General features: G+C 41.9%; 1 protein-coding gene across 1 annotated transcript in view; it reads right to left on the bottom strand.

The window, feature by feature from the left end:
- Positions 1-21,554, bottom strand: part of PECR (peroxisomal trans-2-enoyl-CoA reductase) — a 49,476-nt gene extending 27,922 nt beyond the window's left edge. Inside the window, exon 1 of the mRNA XM_036254824.1 lies at positions 21,383-21,554. Within this exon, the coding sequence (XP_036110717.1) occupies positions 21,383-21,506 (124 nt within the window). The 5' untranslated portion in view covers positions 21,507-21,554. The remainder of the gene's footprint in view (positions 1-21,382) is intronic.
- Between the last annotated feature and the right edge of the window lie 345 nt (positions 21,555-21,899).

Genomic DNA, 21,899 nt, shown 5'->3' on the forward strand with positions numbered 1-21,899 from the left:
AAGGGCCCGCGCACGGACTTATCAGACTCTCTCCCTCTAAGCTCGGAGGGGAGGCAGCTCGAGGGGCACCAGAGACATACAGGGAAGAACTGAGCTGTTTGGCACTGGAGCGAGGGCTGGAGAGGGGGCTTTCTCCCGACAAAGGTGCTGTCAGAGGCCTTTGTTCCTTTGGTGAGCCCTTCCCTGGGGCGGCAGACAGCCACCATATCTGGGACTCCAGCAACCTGGCTCACACTGGTAGCCCCACCCTGGTGACTCCCTGAGGCCCCGCCCCACCCCACCCAACTTTCAGGCCCACCCAAGCTGTTGCCATTTGCTTAACCAAAGGATTGGCCTGTCTTGGATCCTGCTTCAGGTTTTTCCTAAATTCTTTCAAATTAGCGACATCTGGTCTCAGCGAGCCCCATACCTCTCGTTAAGTAATACATAGAAACAAACACAGGGAGGCAGCCAAAATGAGGAGACAAAGAAATGGGTCCCAAATGAAAGAACAGAACAAAACCCCAAGAAAAGAACTAAGCGAAATGGAGATAAGCAACCTAACAGATGCTGAGTTCAAAATACTGCTTATAAGGATGCTCAATGAACTTAGTGAGAACCTCAGTGAACTTAGTGAGGGCCTCAAGAGCATAAAAAAGGACCAGTCAGAAATCATGGATTAGAATTGAAGGAGGCATTAACCGAAATAAAGAATAATTTACACAGCTTCAATAATAGAGTACGTAAATCCAAGGAGCAAACTATCGATTTGAAATATCAGGAAGCAAAAAATGCCCAATCAGAACAGCAAAAAGAAAAAAAGAATCCAAAAAAATGAGGATAGTGTAAGGAACCTCTGGAACAACTTCAAGCGTGCCAACATTCACATCTTGGGGGTGCCGGAAGGAGAAGAGCGAGAACAAGAAATCGAAAACCTGTTTGAAACAATAATGGCAGAAAACTTCCCTAACTTGGTGAAGGAAACAGACATACAAGTCCAGGAAGCACAGAGAGTCCCAAACAAGATGAACCCCAAGAGGCCCACACCAAGACACATCATCATCAAAACGCAAAAGGTTCAAGACAAAGAGAGAATCTTAAAAGCAGCAAGAGAAAGGCAGCTAGTTACCTACAAGGGAATTCCCACTAGGCTGTCAGCTGATTTCTCAAAAGAAACTTTGCAGGCCAGAAGGGAGTGGCAAGAAATATTCAGAGTGATGAAAAGCAAGAACCTACAACCAAGATTACTCTATCCTGCAAAGCTGTCATTTAGAATCGATGGATATGACTTTCCCAGACAAGAAAAAGTTAAAGGAGTTCATCACCACCAAACCGTTATTATATGAAATGATGAAGGGTCTTTTTGAAGAAAAAAATAAAATATATGAACAAACAAAATGGCAATGAATACATATCAATCAACAATGGAATCTACAAACAAAATGAACAGGTAGAACAGAAACATTCTCATAGATACAGAGAACATTTTGTTGGTTGCCAGATGGAAGGGGGTTTGGGGGAATGGGTGAAAAAGGTGAAGGGATTAAGAAGCACAAATTCATTGCTAGACTAACAAACCTCAAAGGGAAAGGGGTTGGAGGGGGTGGGAAGAAATAAACCAAAGAACTTATATGCATAACCAATGGACACACACAATAGTGTGGGAAAAGGCAGGAGGGGGGCGGGAGTGGGGAGGAGGGGGTCAATGGGGGAAAAATGTGGAACATCTGTAATATATTTTACATTCAACAATAAAGATTAAAAAAAAAAAAAAGAAAAAAATTTAATCTACAGAAAAATGCCAGAAATGGCAATTATTGTAGTAAATATAAAGATTTTTCTTCTTTCTATTCAAATCTCTTTAAAAAGTGGTGATTGTTTAAAGTAAAAATGATAACAATATACTGTGGGATTTCTAATATATGTAAAAATAAAATACATGCAGACAACAGCATGACGGCCAGGAAGGGTAAAATATAAGGACAGGTAGTCCTTGATTTGCTCAACTCTAATGTGCACTAATTTCAGTTATTTTAGCTCAGCTAAATAACACTGGTTGCCCACCAACATGGTTCAAATTTCAGTTACCATGGGATAGTAACTGAGAATAACCACATAAAATGTAAACCTCACTGCTCGCTCTTCAATCCACAAATCACCATGTGAAGAACAGATGCACATCATGATCAACAGAGCATGTCACTTCTTTTGATTCTGTCGTGACCAGTCCTGTGCATCTATCCGGCGGGTCACACACAGAAAGCAAAATATGCAGTCCTGCTGCCTCCTTGTCTCTTAGTGATAAACCCACATGACATTTTACAAAAAGGGGATATTGAAAGAGAAAGATAAAAGACAGAAGGATATGGCTAATCCCAGAGCGTTTGAAGAAATAAAAACTAGTTGCGTGGCGAGTGAAATCAGAATAGATGTAAGTGGAGTTATAAGAGGAGTAGCTGCCCACGGAGAGTTGGAACGGCCACCGGTGTTTCCCTTAAGTGAAAAATACTAAGCTGTGACAGGCTGAAATATCCATTTATCTCAGTAAGGAACCCTGAACCTTACTGCTCATTGTTGCCTTACATCTTAGCTCATCCTATAAAGAATGCTTCCTTCTTTTCATATACGAATACAGGAAGCAGAAATATTTGCCAGGGCAGCATTGAAGCGGAGAAAGAGGAGAGTGTCACCACTTCTGGGAAGCCAAATAGTAGATTTAAATTTAACCATACTGCTCTGGCCAATTTGGCTCAGCGGTTAGAGCATCAGCCAGTGGACCTAAGAGTTGCAGGTTCAATTCCGGTCAAGGGCACGTACCTCGGTTGTGGTTCTGCCCCCTGGTTGGGTTCATGCTGGAAGAAACCAATCAATGTGTGTGTGTGTCTCTCTCTCCCTCCCTCCCACTCTGTCTGAAAATAGATGTAAAAATATACTCAGGTAAAGATTTAAAATAAAATAAATTCAACTACACTGACAATCACAACTATACTGATAACCCTTCTCCCTCTCCCTGAACCAGTCAAGGTTGGCAGCTCCTTCTACATGATTTTATATCCCTGTCTTCATGCTAATAGAGCATTAGAGCCCATACTACAGAGTAATTATCTAGTTACTTAACAGTAATATATGGAATTAATGAAGTCTATAAAGGCAAAGAATAAAATAGTTTCATTTTGGCCAGAATTATTTTGGTTATATGAGATGTTTTAGCTTCTGCATATTAAAATATGGCACTTAAAAAAACAGCTGTTTCAAATTGCGGTTATAATTTAGTAAGCTCCAAATGGGGACAGTTTTACAAATTCTGATGGGTGATCAGAGAGCTTTACAAAGCAAATATTTTTTTAAAAAAAGATTCAACGTGAGTTCCTTATAAGACAAGACTGACTTTAAAACAGAATTCAATTTATTGAAACTTCTGCACAATTTTCAACGAAGTATAAACTTTAGTGTTAGGAGAACCCTTATTCCTCTCTACAGGATTCTAGAGGAGTCTTCTAGTGTTATCGGTGGAAGTGGAGTTCTTGGGGTGCTGTGAGGAAAAGAATTTCCTGAGGCCCCCATGGAAGGATGGGGTTTCAAGGAAAGCTTTATTGATGCTGCAAAACTAAAGGAGTTCCTGTCCAAGGTCCAATCTGTGTCTGTCTGGTCATGGAAGAAGTCCAATCTTGTCAGCAGAGTTTCTGCTCCATATCAAAGACCAGTCCAGTTGAGCATCTGGCTAGCTTAGCTTCTGATCCCAGCTTCAGTCCATTGTGTGTGGGGTCCCTGCGACCATGGGCCAAGCAGCTGATTAAGGCAACATGGGTATGGAGAGAGAACAGGCAAGTGCATAGGTAAGTGGGTGTCATGGGACAAGAGAGAGCAAGAGAACAACAGCTTCTTTGTCCATCTGCAAAAATGGATTCTCAGGCCTGGGAGAAACCAGAACCTTATTCAAAATAACCAATCAGCTTCCCAAACTTTTGCAGGATTCTGATGGGATATGCACGTTAGCAAATTCATTGTTCCCAGGTTGGCTGACAGCCAAGCACCTTCCCTACGTCACCACAATGTCTCTGCGCATGCACTCATCTCCTGTGTTTGATTTCTTCTCCCAGTGATCTGCAAGTTCCCATGCTGTTCATTAGATCCTACTCTCATGAGGTGGGACTTTTAGCATCCTTTTGGGCAAAGAAACAGTAAAGATCACTTGGATATGTAAGACAATACAATGATCAGCATTTTTTAAAGCATGTCTAAAAATTCAACTCATAATTTGAACAAAAAAATAGCAGCCTCCTCGCTGGAAACAGAATTGGCTAACATTTTATTGGCCCAAGTTGGGCTTATAACAATTTTCGGGAAGTAGCCATTAATTCTGGCATAAAAAAAATAAAGCTTAGAAACTCATAGTAAAAATTATTTGTAGATCGTTTTTCACTGAAGGAAATCCATTTCCAATACAAAAACATTACATGTACGGTTTTTTTTTAAGTATACAAAATATTTTTAGGAAGGACTGATATCTTTTTATTTTTTAATTTTTTTTTTCTTTATTCATTTTGAGAGAGAGAGAAAGGGAGAGGGAGAGAGAGAGAAACATTGATGAGAGAGAACATCGATTGGCTGCATCCTCCATGCCCATAACTGCGGATCGGGCCCACAACCCCGGCATGTGCCCTACCAGGAATTGAACCAGTGACCTCTTGGTGCATGGGTCAGTGCTCAACCACTGAGCCACACCGGCTGAGCCACACTGATCTCTTTCATTGAAATCTCAAAAGGATCCATGGCTCCACAAGATTGCAACAGAGTATTGTCCTGTTGTTTAATCTGCCCGAATAAACATCCAGCCTGTCAATGCAAATCTAGTGTTTGGCCAATGCAAACCTGCCAAACAGGATGTAAATTCAAATATGTGAACACCCACAAAGGGTTCTGTAAGGTTGAACCAGGATCTGACAAATCTGCTGTGAAGCCTGCTGTGACCTTCACATAAAATAATGACTGATTCTGTTTTTCCTGTGGATTTTCCTGAAAGGGCATAGAGTTTGGTACTGTGAGCAGAATAGGCAATAAAGGTGATGATGCTGTGCCAGGCCAGACAAGAAATATTAATTTCCCATTTTCTCATTAAACATATATATTTTTTCATTTTTTAAATTTCTTTTTTTTTTACTTCATAGTATGTGACAGGCATTAGAAACACAATGGTAAGCAAAGGCAGTTCTCATGTTTATAACAATTTTTTTTTTTTTTAATGAAAACAGTTTGCCCTGATTCAATTGGTTGGAGCATCATCCCCCACCAAAAGGTGTGGGTTCAATTCCCAGTAAGGGCACATACCTCGATCGTGGGTTCAATCCCTGATTGGGGCTTGTTCGAGAGAAATGTTTCTCTCTCAAAACGATGTTTCTATCTCTTTCTTCCTTCCTTTCTCTCTGAAATATCAATGAACATATCCTTGGGCAAGGATTGAAAATAAAAATGAAGACAGTTTAATCCCCAAAAACTCAAATTATTTCTAGAAAATGTGGTTGCTGTTAACAGTGCTATAAATTTCCTTCTAGTCTTTTTAGGCATATATACCGTATTTTTCATTAACAATCAAGTTGGAATGTTATGCAGTCGGCCCTCGTTTATCCTGGTTAATCCGTTCCAGACTCTAGCGGTTGCACCTGGCGTTGAAGGCTTCCTGGGGTGCTCGAGTACATAGGCCTACAGTCCACATGTACAGTAATTTTCATTTTAATTGTAATACAGGGGTGGATAATTGACTCAGACAACCGAGTGCGCACTGTATCATTTTCACTGACTCGATCAACTTTTTAATGAATATATTTGAAAAAAACATGATAGAGTGAAGCAGTGAAAGTCGAAGTGCGAAATGGCGAGGGACGACTATTTTGTTTAGAATCTTGCTGTTCAATTATAAGGTACGCGTTTCTCTACATCAACTCTTCAATAGCAAGATGTTTAAATAGCGACATGATTTAACTAACTCCCTTATAATGAATATTTAGGTTATTTCCAGTGTTTCCCTACTCAACACCACATCCTGTACATAAATCTGTGCTTGTCTCTGATTGTCCTTAAAGTAAATTAGTGAGAGAAAAATTACTACATCATAGAGCATGAATATTGTTAAAACTTCTGAATTCTTTTTTTCAAATTGACCTCTAGGAAGCTTGTGATAATTTATATTCTTGACAGCCTTTTTTCTCCATCAACACTTTCATTTTCTTCAATGTTTTAAAATTTTATTAGAAAAATGATATGATCTTATAGTCAATATTATTTTCTCATGTACTAATTGCCTAATTGTATTTCTTCATTATCAGACAAGGGACTTGGCCCTGAGAGTGTCTACCTGGGGCAGATCGATAGTGTGGGTTCTTGACGTTCTGCAGGAAAGAGTTCACAGTATAAGTCCAGGTGGTGTAAGGGTATGATTACTAAAGCTGAGGACAGCCCTGGAGGGTTTGGCTCAGTGGTTGGAGTGTGGTACCAAAGAGTCACGGGTTCAATTCTGGTCAAGGGCATGTACCTTGGTTGCATTTCGATCACCAGCCTGGTTGGGGTCCAGCAGGACAGTATAAATCGATGTATCTCTCTCATACCGATGTTTCTCTCTCTTTCTCCCTCCCACTCTATCTGAAAATCAATGGAAACATATCCTCAGGTGAGGGTTAAAAAAAAAAGCTGAGGACAGCAACACAAGGCTGGCTGCTTCAGCTCATTGGGAAGTCAGAGAAAGGGGGGCCTGGGAAACAGGTTCGGGGTTAGCCTGGGAAGAGCCGCTGCCTTCCATTGCTCCCCTGGTTGCAAGGGGAGAGCGGGAGGGAGAGGAGAGGGAGGAAAGAGAAAAGAGAAACATCAATCAGTTGCCTCCAGCATACTCCCTGAGGAACAAACCTGCAACCCGAAGCCCAGGTATGTGCCTTTACCAGGCATTGAACCCACAACCTTTCAGTGCACGAATGACACTCCAACCAATGAGTCACACAGGCCAGGGCCCCATTCTTGGGTTTTATATTTACCAATAGAGAGTGAGCCCATGGAACCTGGGTCCCGATCCTTGACTCCAATACAAATAGAACCCCAGGTCCATGCCCACCCCCCACCGCCATGGTGTCCTCACTGTGCGGCCCCAGGGGAACTGTGTAATTTCTAGCTCCTGTAAGTAATAAACCTTTATTTTTCCAAAGTTTCCTGATGGCTATTACTGAAGGGTGTCTTGTGATCACGGTAAGAACCACAACGGCCAGGCCAAGCTCAGCATTGGTTATTGATAGGTTGAGACCATAACAAGCTTAGGCACCAGAGCAAGAAGTCTGTCTTCCCTCACGATTTATTACTTTCACTTTATCCACCCTACCTAACTTCTGCTGTGTCACAGAAACAGAGTGAATGCCTCAAAGGCAAAGAAAGGGAACTGACTTGAACTCAACGAGAATGATCTTAGATATTCCTTGATGGAATCAGGATTCCTGTCTAACAGCATCTGTCAAACAGTGGTTCCAATCCTGTTCATGATATCCTACTCTTGTGAGGTAGGACTTTTAGCATCCTTTGGGAAAAGGAATAGTCAAGATCACTTAGATATGCAGGACAACACACCAATCAGCATTTTTAAAAGCATGTCGAAAATTCAACTCGTAATTCAAACCAAACAAATAGCCTCCTCGCTGGAAACAGAATTGGCTAACATTTTATTGGCCCAAGTTGGGCTTATAACAATTTTTAGGAAGTAGCCATTAATTCTGGCATAAAAATAAAATAAAGCTTAGAAAGTCATAGTAAAAATTATTTGTAGATTGATTCACTGAAGGAAATCCATTTCCAATACAACAACATTCTGTATATGGGGTTTTTCTAAGTATACAAAATATTTTTGGGAAGGCACTGATCTCTTTCATTGGAATCTCGAAAGGATCCATGGCTCCACGAGATTGTAGTAGATTATTGTCCTGTTGTTTCATCTGCCTGAATAAAAATCCAGCCTGTCGATGCAAATCTAATGTTTGGCCAATGCAAACTTGCCATACAGGCAGTAAATTCAAATATATGAAAAGCCACAAAGTGTTCTGTAAGGTTGAACAAGGATCTAACAGTCTGTTGTGAAGCCTGATATCGGACCTTCACGTAAAATGAATGATTCTGTTTTTCCTGTTGATTTTCCTGAAAGAGCATAGAGTTTGGTACTGTGAGTGGAATGGGCAATAAAGGTGATGATGCTGTGCCAGGGCCAGATAAGAAATATTAATTTCCCATTTTCCTCATTAAAAAGATATATATTTTCATTTTTTTAGTTTCTTTTTTTTTTTTAATCCTCACCCAAGGGCATATTTTCGTTTCTGTTCAGATAGAGTGGGAGAGAGAAAGAGGAAGAGAGAGAAACATCAACATGAAAGGGACACATCGAGTGGCTGCCACCCACGCGACCCAACCAAGGCAGGAGACAAACTGCAACCAAGGTACGTGCCCTTAGCGGGAACCAAACTCAGGTCTCTCTGGACCACAGGCCGACGCTCTAACCGCTGAGCCAAACTGGCCAGGGCACATTTTTTTAGTTTCATGTTTCACTTCATACTATGTGACAGGCATTAGAAACACAATGGTAAGCAGAGGCAATTTACATGTTCATGACAATTTTTTTTTTCTTTACTGATTTGAAAGGGAGAGGAAGAGAGAGAGATAGAAACATCAATAGCAGAAAATGTTGATTGACCGCCTCCTGCATGCCCCTCACCGGGGATTTGGCCCACAACCTGTGTGTGTGCCCTGACCGGGAATCAAACTCTTAGTGCACGGGTTGCTGCTCAACCACTGAGCCACACTGGCTGGGCATAACAGTTCTTTTAAATGACGGGTTGCTGCTCAACCACTGGGCCACACTGGCTGGGCATAACAGTTCTTTTAAATGACGGGTTGCTGCTCAACCACTGAGCCACACTGGCTGGGCATAACAGTTCTTTTAAATGAAGACAGTTTATCCTGACTTAGTTGGTTGGAGAGTCATCCCATGCACCAAAAGGTTGTGGGTTCAGTTCCCAGTCAGGGCACATACCTAGGTTGTGGGTTCCATCCCTGATTGGGGCTTTGTATGGAAGGCAACTGATAGATGTTTCTTTCTCACATCTATGTTTCTCTCTCTCTCTCTCCTTTTCCCTTCCTTCCTCCTTAAAAAGTCAATAAACATATCCTTGCATGAGGATTGAAAATACAAATGAAGACAGGATTCTAAAGTGGCAGCGGAGTGAACAGAAGCTACACGGACCATCTCCCAGGACCAAACTGGAATTACAACTAAAACACAGACAAATCGACGGGAAAAACATCAGAAAAGGAGCTTGCGAGGATCATATACCCAGGGATACTGACTCGATCCTGGTAGGATTGAAGAGGCACAAGAGGGAGGCTGGGAGCCCACACACAGCAGCCGCCTTAGCTGTAAGCTGCGCACTCGAGTTAAACTCCCAAGCGGCCCCACAGCGCAGAGCCGGGACAGACGCTAAAATAGCCACAGCCACTCACCTTGGGCTCCGGCAGAGGGAGGGCAGACTGGACTGGAACTGTGTGGGGACACTCGGGATTTGGAAGGGGCTCAGAGCTTTTGCAGAGTTGCAGCCATGCAAAACGGTGGCCACCTTGCTCCTTCCCAGGGGTCTTGGGAAAGGCAGCAGCCCCTCCCTTGGGGATTCAACCCCACCCTGTGGGCAACTGAAATGCATAATTGAGGCCCTGGCCAGTTTGGCTCAGATTTGGCTCAGCAGTTGGAGCATCAGCCTGTGGTCCAGAGAGATCCGGGTTCGGTTCCCGCTAAGGGCACGTACTTCAGTTGCAGTTTGTCCTGGGTCCCAGTTCGTCATGCGGGTGACAGCCACTCGATGTGTTCCTTTCACATGTGTTTCTCAATGTGTTTCTCTCTCTCTCTCTTCCTCTCTCTCCCTCCCACTCTATCTGAATTAAAAAAAAAAAAAATGGAGAAATGTCCTCGGGTGAGGATAAAAAAATAAAAAATAAATAAAATAAAATAAAGAGAAATGCAAATTGAGGCTTACTAACAACCAGCATCTGCCCCACCCTTGGGAAATACCCTTATGCTGAGCACCTGAGAGAGTTTTTCATTCAACTGACAAGGCAAAACTCTTCAATTAATCGCTACTGATAACCTCTAGGCAAAAAGCTAGAGGATAACTGTACCATTCCTAGGCTAGCAACTCTAACCAGGAAAGTAAGACTTGATAATGGCATTTAACGTGGGTCCTCCCTCACTTATCTAAAACCAGGGAGGGAGCCACAAACAGCAGAACACCAACACCCACAGGGAAAACTTGGCAGGCTCCAAAGCCCACTGTGATAGCCAAAATGGTGAAACACAGAAACAAAAGCCAAATGAAAGAACAAGAGACCTCTATCAAAGATGAGATAAATGTGCAACGGTTAGGCAAGTTAACAGAGCTGGAATTCAGAGCCATGATCTTGAGGAAGCTCAACAGCATGAGTAAGGACATAGAGATATTGAAAATCAACCAATTGGAAGTTAAAAACCACCAAGAAAAAAATCAAGAATGACATATCAGAAATAAAGAACACACTGGAAGGTCTAAACAGCAGAGTAGAGGAAGCGGGGGACCAGATCAGTGAATTAAAAGACAGGGTAGAAAAAAATAAAGCAATCAGAAAACCAAAAGAAAAACACAATTAAAAAACAGGAAGACAGCTTAAGACAAATGTGGGACAACTGGAAATGTAATAACATTCGCATCATAGGAGTCCCTGAAGAGGAAGAAAATGAGCAAGGGTTAGAGAGAACATATTCGAAGAAATAGTGACAGAAAACTTCCCTAATTTGGTAAAGGAAGAAAGCATTCAAGTTCAAGAAGCACAGAGAGCCCCAAGTAAGAAGAACCCAAACAGGCCCACACCAAGACAAAAATTAAAGACAAAGAGAGAAACCTAAATGCAGCAAGAGATAAGCAACTGGTTACCTACAAAGGAACCCCCATAAGGCTCTCAGCTGACTTCTCACAAGAAACACTACAGGCCAGAAGGGAATGGCATGAAGTAATCAAGGTCATGAAAAACAAGGGTCTGAATCCAAGACTACTCTACCCAGCAAGCTATCATTCGAAATAGAAGGTCAAATAAAGAGCTTCCCAGACAAAAAAATAAAAAGCTAAGGGAATACATTAGCACCAAACCAGCACTGCAAGAAATGTTAAAAGGACTACTGTAATTAGTAGAAGAAATAGGAAGAAAAATATAACCACACTAAACAAAAATGGCAATAAACAAGTACATATCAATAATCACCTTAAATGTAAATGGACTGAATGCTCCGATAAAAAGACACATAGTAGTTGATTGGATAAGAAAGCATGACTCATCTATATATTGTTTACAAGAGACCCACCTCACAACAAAAGAGTCACATAGGTCGAAAGTGAAGGGATGGAAAAAAATCTTCCAAGCAAACGAAAAGCAAAAAGAAACTGGGGTAGCAATACTCATATCTGATAAAATAGATTTCAAAATGAAGGCCATAACTAGAGACAAAGAAGGCCACTACATAATATTGAAAGAATCTATCCAACAGGAAGATATAACCTTGATAAACATATATGCACCCAATATAGGAGCACCAAAATATATTAAAAATCTTCTGGAGGACTTCCAAGGAGAAATCGACAGCAATACAATCATAGCAGGGTATTCAACACCCCGTTTACACCACTGGATAGATCCTCTAGACAAAAAAATTAGCAAGGAAACAGAGACTCTAAATGAAGCACTAGACCAAATGGATTTAATAGATATCTACAGAGAATTAGACCCCAAAACTACAGAATTCACATTCTTCTCAAGTGCACATGGGACATTCTCAAAGATAGACCATATGATAGGACACAAACTAAATCTCTACAAGTTCAAGAAGACTGAAATCATATCAAGCATCTTCTCAGATTACAATGGCATGAAACTAGAAATCAATTACAACAAGAATATGCAAAGACATTTGAACACATGGAGGCTAAATAGCATGTTATTAAACAATGAATGGGTTACCGAGGAGATCAAGGAAGAAATGAAAAACTTCCTGGAAACCAATGAAAATGAACACACAACAACACAAAATCTATGGGATGCAGTGAAAGCAGTTCTGAGAGGAAAGTTCATAGCACTACAGGCTATGAACAAGAAAGAAGAAAAATTTCTAATTGACTGTCTAACCTCACAACTTAAAGAATTAGAAAGCAAACAAAAGAAAACCCCAGAGCAAGTAGAAGGAAGGAAATAGTAAAGATCAGAGCAGAAAAAAATGACACAGAGACCAAAAAAACAATTCAGAGGATCAATGAAACAAAGAGCTGGTTTTTCGTCAAGATAAATAAGACTGATGGACCCTTAGCTGGACTCACCAAGAAACAGAGAGTAGAGCACCCAAATACACAAAATCAGAAATGAAAGAGGAAATGTAACAACTGACATCACAGAAATACAAAAGATCGTTAACAGCTACTATGAACAATTATATGGCAACAAATTCAACAATCTAAGCGAAATGGACAAATTTCTAGAAACACACAATGTCCTAAAACTGAACCAGGAATAGATAGAAAACTTGAACAGACCAATAACAACTAAGGAAATTGAAGAGGTAATCAAGACTCTCCCAGGAAACAAAAGCCCAGGCCCAGATGGCTTCACGGCGGAGTTTTACTGAACATTCAGAAGAGAACTAACACCCATTCTCCTCAAATTATTTCAAAAATTCAAGAAGAAGGAAGACTTCCAAACTCGTTTTATGAGGCCAGCATAATTCTAATTCCAAAACCATAAAAAGACACTACAATAAAAGAAAACTACAGGCCAATATCCCTGATGACCACAGACGCCAAAATCCTAAACAAAATACTAGCAAATAGAAACCAGCAATACATCAAAAAAGTTATTCACCATGACCAAGTGGAATTCATCCCAGGGATGCAAGTTTGGTACAATATTTGCATATCAATAAATGTGATACACCACATAAACAAAATGAAGAATAAAAACCACATGATCATATCAATAGATGCTGAAAAAGCATTCGACAAAATCCAGCATCCATTTCTGATAAAAACACTCAGCAATGTGGGAATAGAGGGATCATATCACGACATAATAAAGGCCATATATGAAAGACCTAGAGCCAACATCATACTCAATGGACAGAAACTAAAAGCATTTCCCTTAAGAACAGGAACAAGACAGGGATGCCCACTTTTGCCACTCTTATTTAACATAGTACTGGAAGTCTTAGCCACGGCAATCAGACATGAAGAAAAAATAAAAGGGATCCAAATTGGAAAGGAAGAAGTGAAACTGTCATTATTTGCAGATGACATGATATTATACATAGAAAATCCTAAAGACTCTATCAAAAATCTACTAGACTTAATAAATAAATTTGGCAAAGTATAGCAGGATACAAAATTAACATCAAGAAATCGACGGCATTCTTATACACCAATGATGAACTCACAGAAAGAGAAACTAAAAAAAAAAAAATCCCATTTACCATCGCGGCAAAAAAATTAAGATACCTAGGAATAAATTTAACCAAAGAAGTAAAGGACCTATTTTCAGAAAACTACAGGACATTGAAAAAAGAAACAGAGGAAGATATAAAAAAGTGGAAGCACACACCTTGTTCATGGATTGGAAGAATTAACATCATTAAAATGTCCATACTACCCAAAGCAATATGTAGATTCAATGCAATCCCCATCAAAATATCAATGACATATTTCACAGAACTAGAACAAATACTTCAAAAGTTCACATGGAACCTAAAAAGACCCTGAATAGCCACAGCAATCTTGAAAAAGAAGGACAAAGCAGGTGGGATCACATTACCAGATATCAGGTTTTACTACAAAGCGACTGTAATCAAAACAGCCTGGTACTGGCACAAGAACAGGCATATAGACCAGTGGAACAGAACTGAGAACCCAGAAATGGACCCAAAGCAATATGCTCAATTAATATTTGACAAAAGTGGCAAGTGCATACAGTGGAGTAAAGACAGCCTCTTTAATAAATGGTGTTGGGAAAATTGGACAGCTACATGCAAAAAAATGAAACTTGTGGGAGACTTTTTGCATGGAGTCAATTTTGTTAAAATCTGCTCTGCCATTGCCTGCCCCAAGGCAGGATATCTCTGCATTCTGCATTTCTTTATCTCTGCATTTTGCATTTCTTTAAGTAACCATTTACTCATCAGCCAGTCTTTACTGACCTTTTGTTCCTTTTGTAGTATTTCCTGGAATTACTTCGGGCAAGCTTGGTGCTTGGCAGCAGGTGCTTCTTGCCCTATATATTGTGTGAATTACCCCTGAATAAATGAGACTTGATCAGAGCCCTGTCTTGTCTCCATTTCTCGTGTCTCTTGTCCCTCCTCATCCTCACTCCCCCTCTAGAGTCCTCGTTGCTCGACCTGCGGGACGGGTCAAGTGGCGCCCAACGTGGGGCTCGAGCATGGGGGATCCAGTGAAGGACGCCGTTCGAGTGGCCGGCAGAAAGGAAAGCAAAGGAAAAGAAAGTAAAAGAAAAGAGGGAACGACGTGGGAACCTGCTGCGTCTGCACCCCTTGGGCAAGTGAACGGCGATTATGGGTCAAGCATTGAGCCAAGACAAGATGTTCATTGAAGGACTATAAAAGGCTATCAAGGCACGAGGAGTAAAGGTGAAAATTAAGCATTTATGTCAGTATTTTGATTATATTAAAGAAGTTTGTCCTTGGTTTCCTACAGAGGGAACCATAGAATAAAAACGATGGAAAATAGTTGGTGATGCTCTTAGAGATTACTATAAGACTTATGGACCCGAGAAGGTCCCGGTAACTGCTTTTTCTTATTGGTATTTAATAGATGAGATTTTATCTCAGAGACATTCTGATCCTCTCGTTGCCAATGTAGTAGAATATGGCGAGGGTATATTACAGAAAGAAAAAAAGGGGAATGAAAATGAAAGTAAAGAATGTGAGGACTTCATGTCATTCGATAGTGATAATGAGGAAGAAGAAACCGAGCCCACTCGGAATAAAATTATGCCTAAAAGCTCTATTTATCCCGACCTATCAGAATATTTGGAGACTGTTCCTGACGGAGGGGAGGTTAATTGGGATGAACTGGTGGATGAAGCTGCCAGATCTGATTGGCCGCTTGTTTCTCAACGCCCCCCGCCTTATAATAATAATCCCAGTGTTCCCCCACTGGCGTGTCCAGTAATAATCCCAGTGTTCCCCCACTGGTGTGTCCAGTCCTTGACCCTAGAAAAGAACTTAGAGATAAAATTGAACACCTCAAAGAACAAATAAAACTGGAAAAAGAGCACCAAGATCTCACAGCCCAATTAGAAGGACTAAAAGTAGGAAAATCTAAAAAGGAGAGTGAAGTAAGGTCTGAAGTCCTTGGTAATCAAAAGCCACCCATGAGGGGAGCTGTCCCAAAGATCCCTCCCCGCTTGCAACTTACACCAGAGCTAGATGATATAGAGGCTTTTCCAGTAACAGAACCAGTGGACGCACAAGGACAGGTTTGATTTTAAATTAATAAAGGAGTTAAACACTGCTGTAGCACAATACGGAGCCACAGCCCCGTATACTACGGCAATTTTAGAATCAGTAGCCGAGAATTGGCTTACGCCTGGGGATTGGCAAACATTAGCCCGAGCGACACTTGCTGGAGGAGACTATCTCCTATGGAAATCAGAATATGTAGAGAACTGCAGGGACATTGCTAAACGCAATGCGCAGGCTGATCTACCAGGCCAAGGGCTGGGAAAAAATAATACAGATATAACAGAACCCATAGAGCCCTCCCCAAAGACTGATAGGGCAGGATTAGGCCATTTTCCATAGGGGCCATTGACACTCCTGTGACCCATGCAGAAAAGATCACATGGCTATCTGAGGAGCCGGTGTGGGTTGATCAATGGCCTCTAACAGCAGAAAAACTGATGGCTGCACAACAGCTGGTACAGGAGCAGCTTGATGCTGGCCACATTGTCCCTAGTTACTCCCCTTGGAACACTCCTATTTTTGTCATTAAAAAGAAATCTGGCAAATGGCAGCTATTGCAAGACTTAAGAGCTGTAAATAAGACTATGGTACTAATGGGAGCCTTACAGCCAGGACTTCCCTCACCTGTTGCCATACCTTTGGGTTATTTCAAAGTCATTGTTGATCTAAAGGATTGTTTTTTCACGATTCCTCTGCATCCAGATGATCAGAGGCGATTTGCATTCAGCTTACCAGCTATAAATTTCAAAGCGCCTATGAAAAGATTCCAATGGCGTGTTCTGCCACAGGGAATGGCTAATAGCCCTACCCTATGCCAATCCTTTGTGGCCTCAGCCTTACAATTAGTTAGAGACAATTGGCCAAATATGTATATTATACATTACATGGATGATATCCTCATAGCCGGGAAAGAGGGGAGCGAGGTTTTGAAATGCTATGAGATGATGTGCATTGCCTTACGAGACAAAGGCCTGGAAATAGCCCCTGACAAGGTCCAGCTCGCAGACCCTTATACATACCTTGGTTTTCAAATGCGAGGGTCCCTAATTACCTCTCAAAAATTAGAGCTAAAATTAGACAAGCTTAAAACCCTAAATGATTTCCAAAAGTTGCTAGGGGACATTAATTGGCTTATGCCCTATTTAAAAATCAGTAAAGGAGAACTTAAACCCCTGTATGATATATTGCAGGGAGATGCCAACCCTACATCTCCCCGTGAACTTACCTTGGAAGGAAAACAGGCTATACGCAAAGTCGAACAGGCTATCCATTCTCAAGCAACCACCTTTATGGATTACACTAAACCTTTAAAGTTTATTATTTGTAAGACTGCTCTCTCCCCAACCGCTGTTTTCTGGCAGACAGCGCCCTTAATGTGGATTCACTTGCCTGCCACACCTAAAAAGGTCATTGAGCCATATTATCAGTTTCCAATCTCATTACGATGGGTAGGGAACAAGCTAGGCAAATTGTTAAAAACTGCTTAAATATAGATTCATTTATGCTTCCCTCCAAACTGGTGAAGCCACAAAACATGTGATCAGTCACATGCTAACCACATATACAGTTCTGGGATGCCCACAGCAATTGAAAACCAATAACGGCCCAGGCTACACAAGTTCAGCCTTCTCCCAATTTTGCAAACACCTCAATATTCAACACATAACAGGTATACCTTACAACTCTCAAGGCCAAGGGATTGTAGAGAGAGCACATCTGTCTTTAAAGATCACCATTAATAAAATAAAAAAGGGGGAATGGTACCCCACGAGGGGGTCACCCAGAAATATTCTCTCTCATGCCTTATTTATCCTCAATTTTTTAAATTTGGACACTGATGGGCAATCTGCTGCTAATCGCTTTTGGCATACAGAAACTCAAAAACAATTTGCCTCAGTGTTGTGGAAAGATCCGCTAACCAACTCTTGGCATGGCCCAGACCCAGTCCTCATCTGGGGCCGAGGTTCTGTAGGCATTTACTCTAAGAAAATGAAATCTGCCAGATGGCTACCAGAGCATCTGGTTAAACAGATTGATCAAGTTAAAGGAATAGCAGATAACCATATAGATAACTCCAGGAACGAAAATTCACCCTGAGAGGCTTTTCCTGTTTTTTCTTTATTTCAGGAATGGACCGGAAGGCTGAAATCTTACTGCTAGGTATACCTCTGCATCTTTGCCTGCTTGTGGAAGGAGGTTTGGGGCCTCCTCCACACCCTGACGAGCTCCTGAGGGCCTTATTTGGCCCCCCATGCGACTGCCTTGCAGGAATGCTGCTGCTTAAAAGAGCTTTTCTTCAATAACCCCCTTTGGAGCGGGCTAAATGGGGTGCTGCCTTATCTTCTCCCTCTGTTGGGCCCCTTACGTGGCCTTTTACTGATTGTGTCACTAGGACCTTTCCTCTTCAATGAGGTGATGGCTTTCATCAAGCAACAGATAGATGCCATTGAGATGCAACCTATACAGGTCCACTATCATAGACTTGAAATGGCCGACAGAGAAGCTCACTCTAGCTGTGAGTCAGTAAGCTATGACTGCCCGAGATTGGCAAATAGTGAGTCTCAAAAACCTCATCACCTTGGTGCGCTGGACTGGAGAGCCAGAGACGGGCAACTGAAACTCACACGCATCGCCAACCACCACCTAAGACAGGAACAAGGCCTTATGCTGCCTTGCTATTCCAATGACGGGTTCGGACAGGTTGGCACTGTGTGCAAGTTTCCTGACCTAAGACAGTCCCCTCAAGGTATTATTTCGGCCTTAAAAAAAAAAATTAAAGAAAAGGGGTACCTGTGGGAGACTTTTTGCATGGCGTCAATTTTGTTACTTCGGGCAAGCTTGGTGCTTGGCAGCAGGTGCTTCTTGCCCTATATATTGTGTGAGTTACCCCTGAATAAACTAGACTTGATCAGAGCCCTGTCTTGTCTCCATTTCTCATGTCTCTTGTCCCTCCTCATCCTCACTCCCCCTCTAGAGTCCTTGTTGCTCGACCTGCGGGACGGGTCAGAAACTAGACCATCAACTTACACCATACACAAAATAAACTCAAAATGGATAAAAGACTTAAATGTGACCCATGAATCCATAAAAATTCTAGAAGAAAATGTAGGAATCAAAATTTCAGACATCATACGCAGTAGAATTTTCACTGATATATCACCTAAGGCAACAAAAACAAAGGAAAAAATGAACACATGGGACTACATCAAATTCAAAAGCTTCAGCACAGCAAAAGAAACAACCATCAAAGTGGAAAGGCAACCCACTGTATGGGAGAACATCATTGCCAATGATATATCAGATAAGGGGTTAATTTCCAAAGTATATAAAGTACTCATACAACTCAACAAAAGGAAGACAAAGAACTCAATTAAAAAATGGGCAGAGGAGCTGAATAGACACTTCTCCAAACAGGACATACAAATGGCCAAGAGACATATGAAGAAATGCTCAACATCACTAATCATCAGAGAGATGCAAATTAAAACAAGTATGAGGTGTCACCTCACACCTGTCAGAATGGCCGCCATCAACAAATCAAACAACAAGTGTTGGCGAGGGTGTGGAGAAAAGGGGACTCTAGTGCACTGCTGGTAGGAATGCAGACTGGTGCAGCCACTATGGAAAACAATATGATGTTACCTCAGAAAATTAAAAATTGAACTTCCATTTGACCCAGTGATCCCACTTCTAGGAATATACCCTAAGAAGCCTGAAACACCAATCAGGAAGAATATATGTACCCCCATGTTCATAGCAGCACTATTTACAATAGCTAAGATCTGGAAACAGCCCAAGTGCCCATCAGTAGACGAATGGCTAAAAAAACTGTAATACATATACACAATGGAGTACTATGCAGCTGTAAGAAAGAAAGATCTCTTATTCTTTGAGACGACATGGAGGGACCGGGAAAGTATTATCCTAAGTGAAACAAGCCAAGCAGAAAAAGACAAATACCACATGATCTCAATTATTTATGGAATATAATGAACATAACAGTCTGAGGAATAGAGTAGACCCAGAAACATGGAAGTAGGGTACAGACTGACAATCCTCAGAAGAGGGGATGGTGGGGAGAGGGAAGAGATAAACCACGGAACTTATATGCATGTATGCATAACCAATGGACACGGACAACAAAGCTGGGGATGGAGTGGGGGGGATGGGGAGGAGGGTGTCAATAGGGTAAAAAAGGAGAAACGTGTAACAAAAATAAAATTTTAAAAAAAAATTTAAAAAAAAATGAAGACAGATTAATCTCCAAAATTCAATTATTTCTATAAAATGTAGTTGCTATTAACAATGCTGTAAACTTTCTTCCAGTCTTTTTCAGCATATATACTGTATTTTTCATTAACAACCAAGTTGGTATGTTATATTTTGTTTAGAATCTTGTTGTTTTTTAATTATAAGGTATGCATTTGTCTACATCAACTCTTCAATAGCAAGATGTTTAAATAGCGACATAACATTTCATTGTTATTGATTTAAGTAACTCTCTTATAATGAATATTTAGGTTACTTCCAGTGTTTCCCTACTCACCACATCCTTGCACATAAATCTATGATATTCTCTGATTGTCCTTAAAGAAAATTCCTGAGAGAAAAATTACTAGGTCATAGCGCATGAATATTGTTAAAACTTATGGATTCTTTTATTTTAAACTGACCTCTCGGAAACTTACAATAATTTATATTCTTGCTAGCCTTTTTACTCCATGAACACTTCCATTTTCTTCAATGTTTCAAATTTTTATTAGAAAAACAATACTATCTTACTATTGTTTTATTTTGCACTTTATTGTCAATAAAGTGCAAAATAAATAAAGTTGGTTGTTTTCTCACATACTTATTGCCTAATTGCAGTTCTTCAATACTGGACAGGGGACTTTGCTCTGAGAGTGTCTGCCTAGGGCAGACGGTAGTGTGGGTTCTTGACTTCCAGGGAAGATTCACAACGTGAGTCCATGTGATTATGAGAATACATTTATTAAAGCTGAGGACAGTAAAACAAGAAAGGGCTTAGCATAGAAGTAACAGGAGAGCTTAGGCTGGCTGCTTTAGCTCACTAAGAAGTCGGAGAAAAGGGGGCCTTGGTAGCAGATTCAGAGGTTAGCCTGGAATCGGCTGCCGGTTGTCCATTGCTCCCTGGTTGCAAGTCTGGTGGGGTCCCTTAGAGTTTAAATGGGAGAAGAAAAGGGGTAAGGGAATAGGGCAGACATGCTCCCCAGAGGGAGATCACACCTTGGTCCTCTGTATTGAGCCTTTTATATCTCTCTTGCAGGTGGGAATCTTAGGGGAGGTCTCAGGGTAGTTTTCAGCAGAACATGCATCAGTTTTCCAGGTGTGCTCTTTCAGGGTCCTGGGCTCTACTGACTGGTCAGTGCTAGGGCAGGGGGTGGTTACTCTTCACAGCTGGTCCTGACATTGCCCACCTGGCTTTGCTGCTTTTCTGGGCCTAGAACTGGAATACATCTGAGGCCTAGACGTTATCTCTAGGGTGGTGACCTGTATCTGGCTGTAAATTGCGTGGCCCCTCAATATGTTACAACCTTTTCCAGTTCAATGGAAGTCTTCCTGTTTCCTAACCCCTCATTAGGCAAGCTACAGAAGACATTAATTTTCCATGGTTAAGTCCATAGCATGTTTCAACATGGCTCCTTATGCTAACTGGGGCAACAGTGCGGTTTCAATTTTGGCCGCATGTAAATATACCTCTTTGCTCTGCATCTCCACACTTTCCCAACCGGGGTTTGTGCCCCCTTGCTCCCCACCTCAAGTTACGCCAACCTGTTTCTCCATGGACCCCTGGCTCTGGGTCTCCGGCCCAGGGGCCAGCTCACGTACCCAGCTGCAGGAGCTCCGTCGCGATGGCCTTTCCGATCCCCGTGCCCCCGCCGGTGACGATAGCCACTCGATTCTGCAGCAAGCGGGCCGCCAGGCAGCTCTTGGCCTTAGCGAAAGCTTCCATGGTCGCGGAGCGTCTGAGTGCGCTCGGAGGGGTCCCCCGGGGTTTGGACGTGGGCCGGCCTCCCAGCCCACGTGACCCCGGCCCCGCCCGCCCCGCCCCCCCGCCCCGCCCCGCCCCGCCCCGCCCGCCGCGGCTGCTGCGGGTTCTCCAAGGGAAAGTCCGCTCCCCGGCGGCGGCTTCCTGACCGCCCGCATCCCGTGCCAGTCTCTGTCCCTGGCACGCGTAGGTGAGATTCCGCGTTCCTTTTTGTTTGTTCGTTTCCTTTCTTTCTTTTTTATTTCAATGCCATGGGGGGTGTTGGGAGTGGGTGGCAGAAGCCAAGCAGACAAAAGGCGGGAGTGTGTTCTATTTTGAAAAATTCAATCCTCAGTGCTGTAGCTTTCACGGTTAATT

This window comes from Molossus molossus, unplaced genomic scaffold (genome assembly GCF_014108415.1).
Source record: "Molossus molossus isolate mMolMol1 unplaced genomic scaffold, mMolMol1.p scaffold_m16_p_11, whole genome shotgun sequence".
Lineage (NCBI taxonomy): Eukaryota > Metazoa > Chordata > Mammalia > Chiroptera > Molossidae > Molossus > Molossus molossus.